Source organism: Brachyhypopomus gauderio, chromosome 18, assembly GCF_052324685.1.
Source record: "Brachyhypopomus gauderio isolate BG-103 chromosome 18, BGAUD_0.2, whole genome shotgun sequence".
Lineage (NCBI taxonomy): Eukaryota > Metazoa > Chordata > Actinopteri > Gymnotiformes > Hypopomidae > Brachyhypopomus > Brachyhypopomus gauderio.
Window position 1 is genome coordinate 11,852,512 of NC_135228.1, and position 21,498 is coordinate 11,874,009.

General features: G+C 43.4%; 2 protein-coding genes across 2 annotated transcripts in view; both read left to right on the forward strand.

The window, feature by feature from the left end:
• The window catches only part of mtmr1b (myotubularin related protein 1b), a 35,922-nt gene extending 35,394 nt beyond the window's left edge, over positions 1-528 (forward strand). Inside the window, exon 17 of the mRNA XM_076979416.1 lies at positions 43-528. Within this exon, the coding sequence (XP_076835531.1) occupies positions 43-48 (6 nt within the window). The 3' untranslated portion in view covers positions 49-528. The remainder of the gene's footprint in view (positions 1-42) is intronic.
• Positions 529-1,011: 483 nt separating this feature from the next.
• Positions 1,012-4,173, forward strand: LOC143481984 (high mobility group protein B3-like). Its single transcript, XM_076980227.1, has 5 exons — positions 1,012-1,207; positions 2,346-2,542; positions 2,654-2,793; positions 2,885-3,059; positions 3,247-4,173. The coding sequence occupies exons 2-5, from the start codon at positions 2,393-2,395 to the stop codon at positions 3,391-3,393; spliced, it is 612 nt and encodes a 203-aa protein (XP_076836342.1). The 5' UTR covers positions 1,012-1,207; positions 2,346-2,392; the 3' UTR covers positions 3,394-4,173.
• The last annotated feature ends 17,325 nt before the right edge of the window (positions 4,174-21,498 follow it).

The following is a 21,498-nucleotide window of genomic DNA, read 5'->3' on the forward strand; positions in this document are numbered from 1 at the left end:
TAGGATGTTTGTGTTGCTTGTTTTTTTATAGATATTTTTTAGACTTGAAGATGAAATGGACATGTTTACTGGAAAGGCTGTCGCTGTGTAAGTGAGGCTGGCGATTGGCTGGCAGCGAAAGTTGGAGCGTTTGGACACCGTGCGAGCGGAGCAGAGACTGCATGCTGTTGGGAACAGGAGTGCTCGTGACTTCTCTACTGTCCCTACAACTAACTACACCTTCAACTGTGGACTATCAATAAAGTCATCTGAGGCGTAAACCAACATTCTCCACACTCTGCGCTGATACTGTTGTTGCTTTGGTTATAGGTTTCTTAAGAGGAGACCATGCACCACGATTACAAGCTGTTTATAAATATTTTGAGATTTAATTTTGTAAACTTTTTTGTAAATACTGGAATTTTCTCACTTTTTAGTTTGTTCCATTTATATGCCACATTGATATCCATCATACATACGTTTGTATAGTTTAAAGTTGTGCTTATCCCATTTGCGGTTTAGAAGTGTTTTCCCCCTTTATTCTTTTAATTAATTGGCTCATATTTGTCTTCTTTCCTGTAACACAATGATTTAAGGAAATATGGGATCTTGTTTTCAAAATGTTTAAAATTTGGTATTGACATTTTCTATCAGTGTAAACATTTAGTAAAACCAAAACAATTAACTGATTAATTTGTTTAAGGCAGAAATGTAGGTATATGATTCCAGCAATACAAATTTGCACAGAAATTGCACATTTGTTGCATCCAGATTCCAGAAGTCATTGTGAAGGTCCTAAAATCAAGACACCGTTGTATTTCTCAGCGTTTGACTGCCTCATTGAGGAATAAGGCTGAGGTTTGCGGCAGTACAAGCAGCCTACACGGGTATCGGTTCGCAGAGATTCATTATGTTAACTGAATCAGTGTTGCGTTGTTGCGGTCTCTTGCAGAGTTAAACTTGCGTTTACAATGTTCTGACAGACGTTCCCGCGTCCTGTTCGAAGTGTGGGTTGTGGCTCTTGACCAATAGCGTTGGGAGAATCGCGGACACGTATGATCCCGTACCCAATCCTTAGTTGTGGAGGTTGTTTTAAACGCGTGCCGGGACTGACCAATCAGGCCGGTCTCGTAGTGAGCTAGCGCGAGGCTGCGCGTGCTCTTGTACCGCGAGGAAGCGTGAAGCCACAGCGCCACTAAGAGAAGATCCGCTTGGGCAGACCGTGTCGGTGGGTAGCAGCGCAAAACACCACTTAAAGCTACTTATTGCAACCGCCACATTGCATTTCTGCAATAATATGTTCTGCGTTTAATAGTTTATTTTGTCTTTAGTTGTTCGGTAAAGAATGTATGCTTTGGCTTATATTGACACAGTTAAATTAAATATTTTTAAACGCTCCACTTGTATACACTTTTATACTTTATGCTGTGACATTTAGTGGAATATGTCTGCTTTGATTAAACTAATAAGACATGTCGTGTGGTGACCGTGTTTTTAAAATGGCTGACGCTGTAAAATCTGCCCCACGCAAAATATCAGAAAATAATTTAAAGAAGTTCTTTGCATAGGCAGGTTGTATACGAGGGAGAACACGAATCCCGTCGTGTCGTATATTTTACTTAATTCCCTCCTAAAGAGCAGCGAGCGGTTGAGACGCGAGTGACAGCCGATGCCAGTCATGGCTGGTTTACTCTGCCTTTGTTATAAACGGGCTTGCATGGGGCTGTACTGGTGAAACTTTGGGAAAACTGACTCTACGCACTTTTTGCAGGGCGCTTTATGTAACGAATCCTGAAATTGTCAACATTTATAAAACCCGATGACCTTCGTATACAGTGCCAATGTATGTGAAAGGGTGTGAAAGGCTTTGTTAGCCATTCCCTAAGCCTTCTTCCAAGCGCGCTGGAGAGGCCATTTTAATGAATGGAGTCCTATTCAAAAGAACGGCAATGGCTGGCTACTGTAACCTCATGTCGGTGCTAGTATAGAAGACATGGGTAGCCTTACATGTATTTGTACGTTGTTTTGACGGCTTGCTTATTGTAAAAAATATGAAATATAGAGCTGTATACTAAAATTAAATATCGGTTTCTGTCATGACATTGCATTTCACAAAATGGAAGATGAATAATTCCCGTAGTGTCCCCCTGTCAATCCTGTCAGGCGCGTGGCGTCTAATTTGTTATATCGCTCGCGCTTGTTTACCCCAAGATAACGTACCCTCTTGAAGAATGATGCGTTGCGTAAATTTCGTTTTGTCAATACAGGAAATCATTTTATTACAATTTCCAGCCACCAAGGGGTGTGACTTCTGCTTTGAGTACTACAGATATTTAAGGATGCACTAAGTTAATATTTATTTTTAGGTGTTTGGGTACACAGTGCAGCAAGTGGAACACCTCCAACCTTCAAGATGGCAAAAGGTGACCCGTCAAAGCCGAAGGGCAAAATGTCTGCTTATGCCTATTTTGTAAAGACCTGCCGTGAGGAGCACAAGAAGAAGAAGCCTGATGTCCCGGTGAATTTTTCAGAGTTCTCTAAGAAGTGCTCAGAAAGATGGAAAGTGAGTGAACTCCCCCTGCAGTGTAGTGTAAACGCAGAGCTAAAAAAAAAGTTTGTAATTTGTATAGAAAGTGTATAATTTTCATCAGTGTCCCTCTGCAATTTATTGCAGGTGATGTCTCCAAAAGAGAAAACTAAATTTGATGAAATGGCTAAGCAGGATAAGGCTCGCTATGACCAAGAAATGATGAACTACAACCCAGGCAAAAAAGGTCGGAAGAAGAAGGACCCCAATGCCCCTAGGAGGCCACCGTATGTTTCTTCCCAGGATGCAGGATTTGTAACTTAATACCATTTTGAATTGAATATGCATGAACATTAAATGATCTTTTTGCCCTCATAGGTCTGGCTTTTTCCTGTTCTGCGCTGAGCAGAGGCCAAACATTAAGTCCCAGAACCCCATCTTTGGCATTGGTGACGTAGCCAAGAGACTCGGCGAGATGTGGAACAACTTGTCTGATTCGGAGAAGCAGCCCTTCCTTTCCAAGGCCACCAAACTCAAGGACAAGTACATGAAGGTGAGGATTTCAGGTCACTCGGACTTCTTTCTGTCTGTAATGGACTGCGATCAGCTTCCGAAGTCCCGTTAAGCTTGTGTGCAGGTGATCGGGTCTCCTTGGTATCCTCATATTTTGTTTCCTATGTAATGACCTCACCAACATTCACCCTAACGAGTTGAACGTTGTGCGTTCTCCCCTCTTTTAGGACATGACCGAGTACAAGCGCAAGGGCAAAACGGGCGGCGGGGCATCTGCGGGCAAATCAAAACCCAAAGATGATGATGATGATGATGATGATGAGGACGAGGAGGAAGATGAGGAGGAAGAGGATGACGACGATGATGACGACTAAAGAACTTTGTATCCCTAATCTGATAACAGAGGAGCTGCAGTCATCACTGCCAGTGTGAATTCATATAGGGTCTGGAACATGCTAACAACAAGACCATACACTTGGCACCCATGGAGAGGCCCAACCTTAAGACTATTCTCTCCAAATGCTGGTTTTGCTCATGCTCTCCCAAACCTCTGTTAAGTGTTTTGCAAGAAGGGGGGTTGCGACATTTTCCCGCTGTACAGCAATAAGCATCTGGTAGCATAAGAATACGTGTTTTAAAGCTGTAAGGTTGTGTTTCCGTATGGCTCTTAACTTAGAAACTATGGTTTATTTTTCTATTCTCCCAGCTTCAAATTGCACAATTCAAGATTGGAGGATGAGAGAGTAATATTTTTCAGGTCATGGTTAGAAATCACTGGAGGTTTCCAATTGTATAATGCACTGAAGGATCTTTGTTCAGACTTAACATTTTGTATAATCTTTGGTAAATACATTCAACTTTTGTGTGCAAGACATTTTTGGCTTTAACCAGAACCAAGAAAACGATCACAGCTTCTTGCTGGATAAAGTCCTTATCTGTGCTTTTTGTTTTCCCTTTTTTTTTTTTTTTTTTTTTTTTTTTTACGCATAGATAACACTGATTTAAACTGACATTTTTAGATCTAGTGTGATGTGACGTTTTTATGTAAAAATGTCAAATGTGTATGATTGGTGTGTTTGGACTATAATGGCATATGCTTATTGATCATTTGATGCTGGTGTATGAATATTTATGGGAATAAACGGTCAACAATAGTGGAAGACTTGGTCTGGGTGATTAATTTAGCAATAGCTACATCACTGCAAAGCACAGAAAGTGGTTATACATTCATTGCTGTCTTGTGTGATAACAGCAATGAACCACAAGATGACAGAATATCCTTCAGCAGTGGAGTTGGAGTCTTGGATATGCAATACAATGTGAGACTGCAACTTATGTTGCTACTTGTATGTTTGCAGGTATACAATTTTCCTCAAGCCTCAACATTTTCCTAGATGTATCAATGTATCAAACGTTTTTGTCATGATTCATCACATTTCTCAAACATGCAAACCTAAAACCCTTCTTTAGAGATTGGGTGCTAGTACTGAATTTAAATGATCTCATTAACACTAGCACAAACATCTTCCTAATTTTCTGTGAATATGGCAAACGCACATCAGAACATCTTTCATTCATTAAAGTGGACGGTTTTTCCAGTCATCAACCTCTGCATTCCTTAGCCTTTTTAACTTCTGAACTCTGATTGGCTGTCAGGTCCCACAACAGGACAAATGTTAGAACATCCTTTCATGGGTCTTACAGCTTAAATATTTCATTCTCTTTATGAACACTTGGTAGATTCATTGTTCATTTGCACAGTTAGCCTCCTTTAACCTTTTTTGACCAAGCCCTTCTATTGGGTGGACATCTTTTGCTTAATGAGCCTGTCCTCACACACAGACCACTGCTAGGCTGGAAACCTCCTGCACTCTGTCAAAGCAATATGTGGCATCTTCCATTGTGTTTCCCTCAATAGTTTTGGGAATCTTTGTCACTCCATCTTCTGCACACATGGAGTCTGTGACTATTTTTTGAGCTTCAAAAATCTTTATGCAGCCTTTATCTGCCTCTTTCTCTTACTGAAAGGGACCAGGTGAATTCAGTTAAGGGGCATACCTTTCATCTGGTTCATTCATTACAAGGAAATATCTGCTATTGCTAAAGCTCTGAATATGCAGTGAATATCATATTTGCATCATATGAACCCCTTACATAATTTTTTTACATTATGAACCAGGGACCATACTTTTCAACACTTGACTAGGATTAAAAATCTATTTTAAACAATTCCAGTGGAATAATATCCTGAGGTTTTGAAACTTTCTGTAAGAAATTCCAGTGGAGCAGTATATCTACAAGGTTTTCTTAACCAGCAGGGCTCTTGGGAAAAAAGAGATTCTAAGAGCACAGAACATCATCATACATTCTTGTTTGATGAGCAGGATCACTTAGACAATAAAGTAATAAAGATTTATAAAACAAAATGCACTAATTGATATGTATTCTTACAGGCATGTATTCTTACTGTATGGACTGTATGCTGCAGCAAGAGTGGGTGCTGGCCAAAAAATAACAGTATGATCTGTGTGTTACTGGAAATTTGGGACATTCATGAATGCATTCATTCACCTTCTAAACTGCTTAATCTAATTCAGGGTCATGGGGGTCCAGAGCTTATCCTGGCAACACAGGCCACATTACAGGGAAAATTATCAAAAATTTGTTTTTATATATGTAGCAAAAAAGAAGAGGTCCCAAAACTGATCCCTGAGACACACCCTTTACTACTATCAGAGGTGTAGACATGCATCCCTAAGTTTATGTAGACATATGTAGACATTCATGTATACATTAGTCCCTAACAGATACTTCCCAAATCAAAGAAAATACTTTCAGATAGTTCAGTGGTGAAAGTCTGGCACTGATATGTGCACGATCCACGGCATCAAAGACCTAAATCAACATTACAGGAGCTGCACAATTGTGACCTGTAGCTAAAGAGTCCATTATGTAATCTGGTATTTTCAGAGCTTCTATGTAATTGTACTGTTTTGATCTGAAATCTGATTGCTTCTGAGATATAAATGTTATCTATGGAGAAGAATTCTCTTAACTGGTTGCTCACAATGGAGTCTCAGACCTAAGCAAGAGTGGAGGGTTCGAAAATTTGCCATACAAATGTTAAAATTGTTAATCTTTTTAATTATGAAACACTAAAGTCAAATGTCATGTGTAGTTACTGAAGAATAAGATAACATAAGACTACTTATTTTTACATTTTTATACATGCTGTATGTACACGTCAGTCATCACATGAAAAGCGCCGCCCTGATATTGTATCACAGCACCTTGTACCTACAAATCCACTGGAACCCATCAAGGCATGAAGTCCTGTGGTATCTGGCACCAACACCTTAGCTAGATACAACACGAGGCCTCAGTTAAACAGACTTGCGTTTCCTGCATGTCCCATATATGTTTGATCAAATTAAGATTGGAAGAATTTTGAGACCAAGTCAACATGTAATTCTTTGTCATGCTCCCCAAACCATTGCTGGCCAATTTGTGCAAGGCAAATTATGCTGCTGAAAGAATCTGTTGCCATTAGGGATGACTGTTTCCATGATGGGGTGTACTTGGTCTGCAGCAATGTTTAGGCAGGTGGTATGTGTCAAAAGTAATACACACATGAATGCCTGCACTACACTCAGTGGAATCTGACTCTTTACTCCCCTTGTGCATTATTCAGCCTTGGGTGCTCATGACCCTGTCGCTGGTTCACACGTTGTCCTTCCTTGGGCCGCTTCTGGTCATTAGTAACCACTGCATTCTGGGAACACCTCACAGGACCTGCCGCTCTGGTGATGCTCTGACTCAATCATCTAGGCATGACAATTTTGCCCCTTTCAACTCCTACCTGTTAGATGCCCAGATTACTTGCTTCCAATATATTAACTTCAAGAAGGGACTTTTCCCTCGTTGATGATACATCCCACCTGCTGGCAGTTGCTATTGTAATGAGACAATCAATGTTGTTCACTGTTATCACTCTTCGTTAGGTGTAATAATGTGTTTTTATGTTGGAGTTAATCAGCGTGTTTGTGTGTAGGAGCAACAAGGCTGGTCTTTCTTCTGTCTTCCAAAGTTCACTCATGTTACTCCACAGCTGTGTTCTTTTCTCTCTGGCTTCATCCAGTAACCGCTTTCATCAGATTTTAAATGCTAATGCTTGCCTACAAAGCCAAAAATGGACCAACCCCTTCCTACGTTATGTCAGCGGTCAAAGCTCCATGCCTCAAGCACTTCAAGTACAGCTTGGCTTCAAAGACCATCCTTCAATCCTGTGGAAACATTAGGATTCCCTGGCCTGGCCTGCAAACCGTCCCAACAGTCAGTCATAAAATGTGATTTCTATGAAAAAACCCAACTACACGGGAAGGTATGATGTTTATCCTGAACAAATATCAATGAAACAAGGATTTCTTCACTATCGATGTTTATTGCTTTGACCCAAATAATCTGTAAAGAACAATTACACATACATTATTTCATGGAGACCACATAGTCATGCTAGTCTACACAACAAATGAAGGACAGGAGTTTTACTGTGTTGTAAATGTATTTCTTGCACTTGGTGCACTTATGCTGTGTCTTCCGTGTCCATTCTATGGACACACATACACCGCAATATCTCCTATTATTGCTACCAGCTGCAACCTGGAATGATGAAAAGACTTCAGTAATTTTATGAACAGCCCTGTCTCTGCATCTCACTCACTGACTCACTCACTCACACATATAATTACAGTAGGTCAATATAGGAGAGTCAGAAATACACAGAAATACTGCCAAAAGTATTCACTCACCCATCCAAATGATCAGAATCAGGTGTTCCAATTACTTCCATGGCCACGGGTGTATAAAATAAGCACCTAGGCATGCAGACTGTTTTTATAAACATTTATCAAAGAATGGATCACTCTCAGGAGCTCAGTGAATTCCAGCGTGGAACTGTGACAGGATGCCACCTGTGCAACAAATCCAGTCGTGAAATTTCCTCGCTCCTAAATATTCCACAGTCAACTGTCAGCTGTATTATAAGAAAATGGAAGTGTTTGGGAACGACAGCAACTCAGCCATGAAGTGGTAGGCCACGTAAACTGACGGAGCGGGGTCAAGCACATAGTGTGAAGAGGTCGTCAACTTTCTGCAGTCGATCACTACAGACATCCAAACTTCATGTGGTCTTCAGATTAGCTCAAGAACAGTGCGCAGAGAGCTTCATGTAATGGGTTTCCATGGTTGAACAGCTGCATCCAAGACATACGTCACCAAGTGCAATGCAATGCAGTGGTGTAAAGCACGCCGCCACTGGACTCTAGAGCAGTGGAGGCACGTTCTCCGTAGTGAAGAATTGCGTTTCTCCATCTGGCAATCTGATGGAGTCTGGGTTTGGTGGTTTTCCAGAAGAACGGTTCTCGTCTGACTGCATTGTACCAAGTGTAAAGTTTGGTTGAGGGAGGATTATGGAGTGGGGTTGTTTTTCAGGAGCTGGGCTTTGCCCCTTAGATGCAGAGAAACAAACTCTGAGTGCTTCAGCCTACCAAGACATTTTGGAAAATTCCATACTCCCAACATTGTGGGAACAGTTTGGAGCTGGTCCCTTCCTCTTCCACAAGGTCCACGCGAGGAGGGGGTGAGGTGGGGGCGAGAGGGGGTGAGGAGGGGCGAGGTCATGAATGAAAGCTGTCATTCAAAGTCACTAGTTCACTCTGGTCCAAATAAAACCACAGATTTCAAAAGTAGACAGATGTAGCTTTGCAATTCGAGGACAGATGACATAACACAACATTGCTGATAGGCCGAAAATTGTTTGTTGTTCTCAGCACAGGAGAGGATTATGCAATTTTTTTGCAATGATGTGAGCAAGCAAATAAAGGTATTTACTAACATTTTCTCTACTGTTTTAGAGTGTGATATTGAAGCTTTGTTAGTAAATGAATGAATGGGGGGGGAGGGGGGCGGGGGGCGGTGAGGTTGGTGAGGAGGGGGCGAAAAGGGGTGAGGAGATGTCTAGAGGGCGTTAGATCTTTCATTCTTTGACCTGTGGCTTGTCCAGTCAAGGTGCTTCTACTTGTCCACAGCAACACCAAGTAAAAGAAACAAGGAGAGAAAGGAAAACATTAAATATTAAGCACACATGCACTCATACAACAGTCATGGGAGGAGTTCTGGTACTCACCGTACCTTAGGTTGTCACACGTGTGTTATCCAGCACCTTGGACAGCTGCTTGCTGATGTAATATATATATATATATATAATGCCTGTTTTGTATTAGCATGGCTGTTGTTTAGTGTCCTAGAACCACAATCTAAGACAACAACAATAACTTGTTAGGACACTTTAAATTGGTATTGGTGGGACTACTAACAATCTGAAAAAGATGTGAATCACATAAGGTTCATCTTGTTGAAAGTTAAAAGTGCTAAAGCACTTAAACTTGAACTATGATTAGATATTTAGACATGAAATCTAGCACTTTGATGAGCAAACATTTTAAATAATTAAGATATAGATTGTAACCAGTTCACATTAAAATCTCCAATCAAAACAATTTGATTATAATATATAATGGGTCATATATGGGTCACCATTTTTTGCAGACAGTTGTAAATAATTTTGTGTTATAGGCTCAATTTCTGTTTACATAATTTTAATGTATTATTTATTCTTCGGAATACATCTCATAGACTCTTGCAGACTCTTTCAATTATGAAGAAAGAAAATTCCCAGTGTGGTAGTGATACTTAGATATTTTCATTCACATTTTATTACAACTCATGCAGTGTGTGTGTGTGTGTGCCACAACAGAGACTGACAGCCCCTGAAGGAAGCAGCAAACCCCCTGTCTGTAACTGGGCAGAAAAGCAAATGGAGTATCGTATATACTCTATGCACCCGTTAGTGACCAATCGGTTTAAGTCTTCTCTGTCTCTGATGACCAATGAAGTGTGACGATACCTATGTTAAGATGTCTGAAGGGGCAGGTTCATGCTGAGATGACTTAAGCTGGTTAAACATATGCTCCCCAGTCACAAGTACTTAATTTCAGTAAGACTTGTTTCTTCATTAAGTGTGCTTCCTGATCAAGGCTAGAAGAACACTAATATCCAACACAGCAGAAAACACAACAATGCTGGCCCAACATTGTTGAATATCATTATGAATGCTCATCGAAGGGTTGCCTGCATTTGTTCGGATGAAGGCTGGCATTACAATGGGTGTCTTGACCTGACACAGCGATGGTGAACACAGCGATGGTGACTCAGACCACTCAGTTAGCCATTGTTTCATGATTTGAAATGATGATTCAAACTTGATGTTTATTTACAGGTGAATAAAGTTGATATTCTCTATTGTTAGCTAGTTGGTTAGCTTGCATATGCTTAGGTGGCTATCATTGCTAGCTAGTGTTTCAGACAAATATTATGCTAAATAACTTCCAATTTTGTATAGCTCCTCCCTTTTCATTTTGCACTGCATTATGGGACAGTAATGTAAAATTTGACCAGTTCTAATTCAGGATTACCAACACAGCCACATTGCAGCATTTATCTCATTACAGGAGGAGGTTGACATTTATGATGCTCATTTTTGTGGCAAACAGTATCTATATGAAACCAATACACTCTCTCACTTACCATATCCAAGTCTGATGTCACCTAATGTTTCAAAGCAGTAAAGACAAGTAAGTCTCAATGGTATCTATGGGTGACTCTTAGAGCCTGTGTTGTCCAATTAGCGTAGGTATTTACACCTTTCAACCTTTCCCTAAGTATCCTACAGAAATCCTCAGGTGTTTCAGAAAGAGCACAATTATCCCAGTGCCTAAGAAACCAGAAACCACCAGTCTGAACAACTAGCATCCTGTTGTACTGACTTCAACCATTCAAAAACGCCAGGAGCGTTTAGTCAAAACCCACAGGCAGTCATCACCACCCTGGACCCTCTAAAATTAGTTTACTGCTTAAACGGATCAGCAGATGATCTTGTTGTACTGACAATACACAACGCACTGACATCTGGACAAAAACTTGCATTTGTGTGTGTGTGTGTGTGTTGGGGGGGGGGGGGGGGGGGGCGGCAAAATGCAGCTCCAGTGCAAGCATGAGGTTTGGTGATAACACTGTAATTGCAGGCCGTATAAAGCTCACAATGAGTAGACCAACCACAGGGCTGTAACACGCACAATAGGAAAGACTCAGTCTTACATTGAGGTTTGCACACCAGCGACTCTACTACCACCAGAGGGATAAGTATAGCCTGCCCTCCAACATCTCACCTACGTCTACCACTGCATTACAGGGAGCATTCTGTCCAGTAGCATCAAAACCTGCTCTGTCAGCAGCCACAAAGCTCTCCAGAGAGTGGAGAGAACAGTCGAGCTTTATGGGAAACTTTAATTTCAGAGCAGAAATGTGGCCAAACAGCAATGAAGATACAAAAAGCATATTCTCACATTATTGTTCTTGCCTGTTGTCAAACACACACGCGCATCACTTCACAGTTCTGATGCCACAGAGTAAAGTTCAGAATCTTCTATTGTATGATTACATTACTTTTCAGAGGAGCAATTTTATTCAGCCAATGTTGCTCCAATGTTGACATGGTATCTGCAAAAATGCGGCCAAGCGATCAAAACCGCTTCTTACTATGTGTGGTCTTACAAATTCAGGCCCTGGTATAGGTCAATTGATCTCACTCCAATGTCCCGCCCCCCCACCAACCCCGAATGAGCACATAAACGATCCATGTTGACAAGATCAATCCCAAAATCCACACCCAAACTGATCATCCCTCCCTTTTTTGAAGAGGACTCATCCTAAAAGCGGGATTGTGGCATGATTCTGCCCGCCTAAAAATGACATGCCATCAATAACAATCCCCACGTCAGAGCCAAGACAATGAAAATGCACAATACCTCTCGACTCTAGTACATGTGTGAGTCACCCACCTTTAGGGGGTTGAGGGTCTGACTCTCACATAATGAGTAACGCGCCCTGAATATTTTACACACAGCAAGCGGATGTGATGCAGAGCGACACCGTGACAACACTCTGGCAGTGTGTCATGGCAATGCTGTTACCAACATCCCATTCACAGAAAACACACCTTTTGTCTTGAGGGCCAATGTTTCACCCTGCCTGCTTTCCGCATATCCTGATGTAAATTCATGTGCTGCTTTGAAATGGCCCTCGTTTGAAATTGGACAAGCTTTGCAGACATTTACCAAAAGTAAATAAATAATACACTAAATAATAGGAACGCCTATTTTATTTTTCATTTTTTGGCACCGTCATATTCCGACATCGACCTTTACGTCTTCAGAGAATACTTCCATCATCATCGCCATTATACGCTTCAGTTAACCTGCTTGCAGAAGTAATGCATGTTGCATTCAGAAAATACCGTGTAGAGAGAAACACTGTTGAAATTTGTAAAAAGCTGTGCATAGTGAAGGGACATAACCATTGAGGATCTGTAGAAATGAACCTTGATCCTGTCCTTGTCCTAACCCTGCACCACACATTCAGTGAAGTCAGCATGTGTTAAGGCAAAGCTACTGAGCATTGACTAATTGAGACCACAATGTGGCAAAGCAATGCTTCCACCGAAACAGATAAATTAATTCATTAATTAAAGATAAATTAATAGGAACCAGGGGTTGATGCAGACTGGCCTTTGCTGATATTCAATCACTGGCCAATGTTAAAGTTCAGATTCAGGTTGAATCACTGAGTTTTTGAAAGTGACAGAGGATCTAGAGTAATGGCTTGTTGCACTTAGTTTTCAAATTTGTTCCATATTAGAGTTCGGTAATGTTTCCAAAATGACACTTCTCATATTTATTCAGCCTCTAAGCTACACTGCTGTGTCTGACATTTACTTTAATGACATGCATTACATATGTTATATTCAACAGCATTCTTTCAGGTTTGCTGAGTACCCAATTGTCTGTTCTTCCCTCCTGGTCCAGAGTGAAATGTACCGAAGTCTTCAGCAATCCAGTGGAATAAAGTACTTCCATTACTTCATGTCGATGTACGCATTAGGCATTTTTTAATGTGGAACGTTAAAATGCACGAGCACGGACAGACGCACACACACACACACACACACACACACACACACACACACACACACACACAGAGAGAGAGAGAGAGAGAGAGATGAGAGAGATGAGAGAGAGAGAGAGAGAGAGAAAATCTCTTATCATTTACACAAGTTTGCATACATATAATTTGGCCCTTAAAAAAAAACCCAGCAAAATCAAAACTGCAGTTTCTCATTTTAATGCCGATGAGTCTTCTATCCACAGGACATGACAAATGATCACCTGACCTGCTACCCGCATCACCTCAAAATTGAATAGTTTCATTTAATAGCTGTTCACACAGCCTTAAATACGGACACCACCACTGTGGAGACATTAAGTAATACCTTGTCATTTCTCCACCACATTTCCTACCCCTCCTTCGGGATTCAGCTCTGGCCTGGGGAAAAATAAAACATTCCGCCTCTCCATACAGATAGAGATCAGCAATTGAATACTGCATGAGGCGGGCGAAGCGGTGCTGTGATAAGGGCCGACGAGGTGCCTCTGCCTGTACACTGCTCCATGTTTGGAACGAGGCTCGTGCACGCAGGGCTGGGGCTCGCAGCGAAGCCCCTTTTTAACAATATAAAACTGCTCTCAGCGAAGCTCTCGTCAGCACCCCTCAGCCATGAGAGCAACAAACGCTGACAGACCTCGCTGTGCGAGCCGTCCTCGACTACGCCTCTCATGGAGACTCGCAAGCGTCCTCAAATACGCCTTGCACCGAGAATGACAGTTTTTCGCTGTGGGACATAAAAAAAATCCTTTTATGGCAATTTTTGTTAACTCCTTCCTTTTAGTGTCCTTAACACGTAGCAATAAAGAAATGTCACTTTGTTTTTGGTATAATAGAGAGAATAGTATTAAGGCATCATTAGAGCAATTGGTGTATTTGTGTGTAAATTGGATTTGTCAGAAAAGATTGCTGTAAAGATTAACTTTAAGAACTGGGTTGTTACAAAGAGCAGCGACGAGATTGCTGTGCTGCTTGACAGTTATTATAGCGGGATTTGCTGTCACTGAAAAGTCACATTTCAGCATGTGGCTTTTTAACAATCTTCATCAGAGATAGAGCATTTGATGCCAGTTTCGTTCAAATACCAGCAAAGTCCCGACGAAAATCTGGACCCCTCAGGGAGGTTGTATAAGGCCCAACATGTTGTCCCACAGACCCAGTCGTAAAATAACTTGTGCGATAATAATGTTCGTGGTCTGTTAACAGTGACTGCCAGTGGAGGACTAAAACCTACATCTTCATACTCACCTCTTGCCATTGTAAACATAGACTCGTCAGCTACTATATATGAAGCTTTTGCTCACCGGTCGCCAAATAAGCAAGCTAGTCTCATAGCTGCATGTGTTTCTGACTGGATATTTTTTGGGGTGGAGAGGCGATCTCAACATGGAACTGGCAGTGACATGGGTGTGGGTGTTGATCTGGTAGATTTGCAGGCAGAGGAGTGGTGCCTGGGCTGTTTTTTACCCACGTCAGTGTCGCTGCTGAGAGTGAGGGTGGCTGACAGGAGTTCCGTGTTCACAAAGTTGGTGTTCATGAACAGCTAGCAGAGACTAACGGAAACCACAGCACACGGGACCAGAGATGGGCTACAGCGTCCAACTGCGTACACCTACAAGGTGGACCTTTCTGGTAAACTCTCTCTGGAATGTTTTCCGACGGTTATTTTACTCCCAACAGCACAGCAGAAATGGCTGCAGCCCATATTAAACAACTTGAAATAGTTAGTCAGCATCTGAATGAACAAATCATATAAAACCCAAACCGGTAATTAATATATAAAGACAAGTGATGGTGTTGCCTTTCTGTGCACTGCGAGCAAAGGCACCTATATTCCCTGACTTCATCTCGAGAGGGTCACAAGCCCCGGAGGGCTGGTTTCCCCCATCGTTGCCATGGTTTTGGCCTCCTCACGCCCTCCTCCATGTCCTATACATCACACCCAGCCACGCCCACTGCCCTCACGTGTCGCCGCCCATCGCCGCATGCTAATTGCAGTCCTGCCGGTGCGGCAGAGGAAGGCAGCTGCGTAAGCGAGCTCCATCGCCCTCGAGCAGCGTAATCCCATGACTGATGAGCTGTCTCCTCTGGATTATTTTCAGTTGATTATAGGAGTGTCGGTCTCTCTCTGGCACGGACTCGGACCCACTGGGTGCGATTTAAAACATTTTTTTAAGTCTGCGGAGAAGCCGCTCTCGATTTCCAGATTCCGTTGTTTTCCTGCCTCGTTTGCGTTATACCTCCTCACAAACGCCAGGAGCTGAAGGGAGAGGCGGACCCGTTTGTGAACAGCTGAGAAAAATGTGTGGATGATTCTTTGTAATCAAGCACTCATAGATGATACTGCTGAGCTAAGGCTGCAATAGATTACATTTCTATTACTGAAACACATTCTCTCTCTCTCTCTCTCTCTCTCTCACTCTCTCTCTCTCTCACTCTCTCACTAGTTCTCATCATATCTCTCCCTCTCTCTATCAATCTATCTCTGTCTCTTTCTCTTTTCTCACACATACACATACGGTGGTTGTCTTGCTTGTCCACTTGCTGAGCTGGTGTGAGTGTGTATGTGTGTGAGAGAGAGAGAAAGAGACAGAGAGAGTGAGAGTGAGAGTGTGCACGTTTTAGGGAGGATGTGTAGAGTGTGGTGCACCAACTCAGCCTGGGTGTGTAATGGCTTTTATCGATCGTCGGAACCCTGAGCACAGTCAAGCGCCCGTCATCACCCTGTCTGATTGCCTTTGGACCCATTCCCTGTTCCTCAGGGTCCTTGTATACACACACACACACACACACACACACACACACACACACACACACACACACACACACACACACACACACACACACACACACACACACACACACACACACACACACACACACACACACACACACAAAGAGAGAGGAAAATTAGTCCCTTGTACATTTACTGATAAGATTTTTTGAATACCTCCCTTCTAGAGAGTGCTGTCAAATTTATGCAAAAGCACAAAGCCATTAGATGGGCCTATTTTCCCTATCAGATGAAACCACGGAGCGGAGTGGACAATTACAACATCCAGCACAATGCAGTACAATACAGGCACGCTCATGTCTCATGAGATCCATCAGTTTACCCAATATTACCTATATTAATAGTGCAGTGGAATGTACACCCCATCCACATTATTCTGGCCCCTGTCTCTCTGCACTGCTCTCTCTCTCTCTCTCTCTATCTTTAGCTCCCTCTCTCCCATTCTCTATCTTTAGCGCTCTCCCTCTCTCTCTCTCCCCTCACAGGCAGTGCTGGTCCTGTTGTCTCACACGCCGCCACTCAGACGCGCAGCATCGGCAGTAGCGGCTGCGGCTAACGACCCTCCGCCAGCACTGCAGATCAGTGGAAGTTAATGAGGCGCCGCACACCCCCCCCCCCCCCCCCCCCCCCCCCTTATGCAAATGTGGCTCCCGCATGAGACAGATTAAAGTCACTTCGTTCGTTGGCGATCTGGTTTTATCAATGCTAACTTTGAATGTAAAACAGACACTGCAGAGATTAAAGATGCTTAAGAATAGAGATGGTGGAGTTTTTTTCCACTAATCTAGTTACTAACGGGCATGGACTATGTGGACCGTGGACTACGTGGACTGGGTTTAACGGTTATAGCTTTAAATGCTGATATGCATTTTTAATTAACAGGCTGTGTCTCAGTGATTCATTTCTGCTGTGTTTTAATGTCAGGGCTTGGTACTACCAGTTCTCAATATTCAAGTGTTTTAAACATGAATTTTCAGTGTGCATTCATATTTTAAAAATTTTCTTTCATGTTTATGAAATACTGTCACTGTCCAGACACACAAGCATGTGGACATAGAGGCCTGAAATTCTTACATACACACCATTTAAACACCATTTCAGTCAGAGACATAATTTACATCGAAGACCACATGTGCCCACCACATGTGCCCACCACATGTCCCCACCAATTTCACAAATGGCTGATTTGTCCCCAACCTTTGAAAGTGTACTCTGAAAATATTAATTTCCTTTCCAAGCTGTCTTTGCTTTATTAATTTAATAATAATTCAGGTAATAAGATATTTAGTTGTTATATTGTACAACTTCAATAGGCTTGCTAAATACAGCTATAAAACCTTCCGCTAACCTCAACCCCATAGCTTGTTGGTGAAAATGCATGCCCAGTGACTTTCTTGATTTCTTAACTTGGTTTGAATGCAACAACCCCTCCGGCTTTATTCAAATATAGTTCCTGAATTTCTACACACTCAGAATGGTAAAACTGTGCTAAATGCATACAGATCTGTGAACATGCCACAGCAATTGAAATGACAGAAATCACTAATTCACTGAATTCAAGCCAGTTTCAGGATGCCGGTGACTGATTACAATGTTCCAAGAGCTGAGATCCTGTTACAACTAGAACCGAACAGAAAATCAACTGACTCCATCCCTATATTCGATGTATGCAGCTCCTCGAGACAAACGGGTCACCTAACCTGTAGTGAACACTTCACGCTGTTCACAACTGGCCACAAAGAGCGAGCCAGCCCGGCACAGGCGTGAACATTTGTGCATGTGGCCTTGTGATTCATCTCCACGGAGAGTCACGCGGTCGGAGCTTTATGGCAGACCAACAGCAGGCCATGTGAGCTTCATAATAAAATGATGGACATGGGCTTCTTTGGCAAATAGACACCACACACACACCCGAGAAAGCCCAGGCTTGCCATCTGTCCATTGGCGTGAAGCTGTTCGTATTGATTTCTTCTCGAGTCCATACATTCCCGTGGCCCGAGAGCATCTGTACGGCCTTGTTTGCCATCGCTCACAGTCCTACTCTTTGGCAGGGAGAAAACAGGACGTTGATATCAACTGGCGTTGAGGCCCACGGTCGTTCATAAAGCCAGACCCCCCGACGGGAAGAGCTGTTTAGAGTTTACTCATGTTCTAGCAAAAGTACATATCTCGTTGAAGTCATGATGCTAGCATTCACAAAAGCCACAAACAATCTCTCTGGCAAAATATCTGGTAGTGTCTCAGGCCTTTAATGGCTCGCATCGAACGTACCATTACACCTAAACCACATTTAAATTCACTTCTATTGGCCGACTAATTTCGATAAACAGACATGCAGTTAAGATGCAGGAGACGCAGAAAGGTCAACATCGCCTGCAGACGGAAGAACGGTTTATCTGGAATAGTGTTAAAACTGGCTTTGGCATTCTGAAGGAAATTACACTCACAACATATCCCATCGGCAGTGTGGGAGGGGGCTGAGAACCGTAGAGCGGAGATTCGTTCTCCGAGCAGGCTGAGGCGATTAACACAGCTGGGTGAGAAGCTGAGAACACACGAGCAAGAAACGAGAACTGGCACCAGTTGCTTCTAGGAATGCACAATATATCACTTGTTAATTGGTACATTCATAATGAAATATTGGCCTGTTTAATATTAATATTGGGACAGACTAATACGAATGAGCACTTTTTCAATTCCGGATGAGTGTCCTGTGGGTGTGATGAATTGAGGCATTTGGGTGATCTAATGAGCTTATTTTTGTTTAAATAATGCAGGCCTCTCTCTCTACATCACGGTGTTTTGTTAATTTATATGGCAAGATACATAGCAACTGTAACTTAATATAACTGCTCTGTGCTATTTTATTGGACAACTTTACTTGAGTACATATCAGCCCATGAAACCTATGAGGCAATATTTGTGTGATCCCCGAACTACTGTTAGATGCCTGCCTTCTAAGGCCCACAACGGCAAAAAGTGGCGTCACAGATGACGTCAGGGAGCAAACGTGAAGTAGGAGACGACATGACCTTGATGTGCCATTTGGGTCTCGTGTCACAGCTCACGTGCACATGCAAGCAGCGTTCGAAGGAGCTTGAAGCCCTGACAGGGACGTGCTGGATGTGTTCTTCTCGGTGCGCTTGGCGGCGGCGGATGACAACACCCCGCACGTACGCGGCGCGTCTCGGGTGCGTGCGGGCTTCATTCCTGCCCTGTTTTTATTCCCTCTCCTCGTGCTCCCGTCTGCGCCGCTCAGCCTGGGGTCCCTCTGCCACAGGCTGCTTGATGCTCCGTGCCGTGCCAGTTTGTCTCTTTGAGCGCTCGCGAGGCCCCTCGCCGCCTCGATGACGGCCTAAGCCGATTGTCGCAGCCCGTGTCAAATCTGCTACGAGTCCCCGGACACACTGCTCCCCTCGGTCTCCTCCCTCAGCGCTTAAACTTTCAACTGTGAATGACCAAGCTTTGGATGTGTGTGTGTGTGTGTGTGTGTGTGTGTGTGTGTGCGCATACGCACGCTTCTTTCCATTTCGGCTTTCTCGTGTTCCTTTCTGTGTAGACTAATTTGTTATTAAGTAGGACTTTTACACTGTTCTTAATAAAGATACCCTAAAACATACTACACGTTCACACAGAAATACAACCATAGATGTCATCTTATATTAGACAGACCTTTGCTTTGTTAAAAAAATACTGTGTTAAAAATCAGAACCTGTGCCGTTTCCCAAGATGGCACCTTTAATGTACCTCGTGACCCTGAGGGTTAACAGTTTGCGTGAGCTGTAAATGCAACTCTAACACATACTGGTCTTATACATTATGAATGCAGCAGCTCACAGCCACAAGAGGAACATGGAGGAAATTACAAGAAAGTATCACCGTTTTCATCACAGTTACTACTAAACACTTTATTAAGAAGAGGCTGTGTTTATTTTTCCCCATTTAACAAGTCAGTTAGGTGTAAAATCTAATCATTAAATAATGTCTATTAACAAAAGCCTTGTGAAGAGAATTCATTGAATACTGCTACTGGCCCAAATCCCATCTGGTCATACATGAAACAGATAACTATCTTCAGGATTACACTGAGGAGTTAATGAGCTGGAACAGGGTGTTTTCATTACACATAACACATGTCTAATCTATACGCACCGAGAATTAATAATTGAACAGATCATACATCATAGTGATGGGAGGAATATATAATTCATTTCCTATATGGTTGGATTGCAGTTCAGTTTCTGAACAACAGAAACTGCATTGCTTTTAACCAAAAGCAGCAGACGAGTCTATAGCATGTCACTGGATACCACTGAACTGTTACCCAATCATCTGGTGTGTGCGTGCGCTTGTATGTGTGTGTGTGTTTTTAAAGGTGGGCGTCTCTGAGGGCAGCTTGTCTGTTTGCGTGTATGGCAACAGCACACGTGCATGCACAAACACACACACACACACACACACACACACACACACACACACACACACACACACACACACACACACACACACAGCCTCAGTGCACTTCAGCATGGCAAAATGAACCATGAGACACACGAGTCTAACCATGTGCTGAACACCGCACGCTGCACGACAGGCTTGTTATTTTGGGGGGGGGGGGGGGGGGGGGGGGGGGGGGGGGTCTGATAGCTGATGTGCACCTGCACTTCCAACAATCCTCCCCACTGAGCCTCTCTCATCATCGCTACAAGTCGCACACCCATGGGAGACAGAGAAAGAGAGAGAAATAGAGAGAGAGAGGGAGAGGGAGAGGAAAACAGACGTAGAGACACACTCTCACCCGTTAACGCACTCTCACCCACTAACAAACATGTTGATGATGGCTCGGGTGTGAACCCCATTCAGCATGCAGTTCATCGGAGGAGGACTGGGGTGGAATTCAAGGAGGCGGCCCCTCGAGGGTGCGTTCGGGGGGCAGCCGGAGCAACGGTGGGGCACCTCGGAGATGAGGGCCGGCTGCTGTCACATTCAACACAGCTTTAAGAGAGCGGGAGAAAACGAGCTGACAACAAGGGCGAAAAAACAACCTAATGTGGAGAGAGGAGAGGAAGGAGGAGGAGGAGGAGGAGGAGGGGGTGCTGCAGAGAGGAAGGGAGAGAGGGAAAGAGCGTGAGAAAGAGAGAGAGAGAGAGAGAAATGTGACAGAGAGAGATGGGGAGAAAAGGGGAGGGTACGCGAGTAGGAGGAGAGGGTGAAGCAGAAGACAGAAAAAGCGAGAAACAAGGGAGAGCAAGACAGGAGAGAAGGAGTGAGAGAGAGAGAGAGTGAGGGAGAGAGAGAGAGAGAGAGAGAGAGAGAGAGAGAGAGCCAGCAGGAGCAGCGCTGAGGCAGACAGAGGTAGCGCAAGAGACGCTGCTGCCGCCACGGAGACCACACTCGATCCGGCAACCATGACAACCAAGGCAAGCGCGCGGCAAGCCCCGGCGCTCTGGCGGGGGCAGTGAGGGGGCTAGGACCCTCGACGGCAGGTGCGGGGAAGCACGCCAAGCGTGAAACACTGCGGGAGAACACAAAGACGCACGGCTCCAACAGCCTCCTTGCGAAGAAGGAT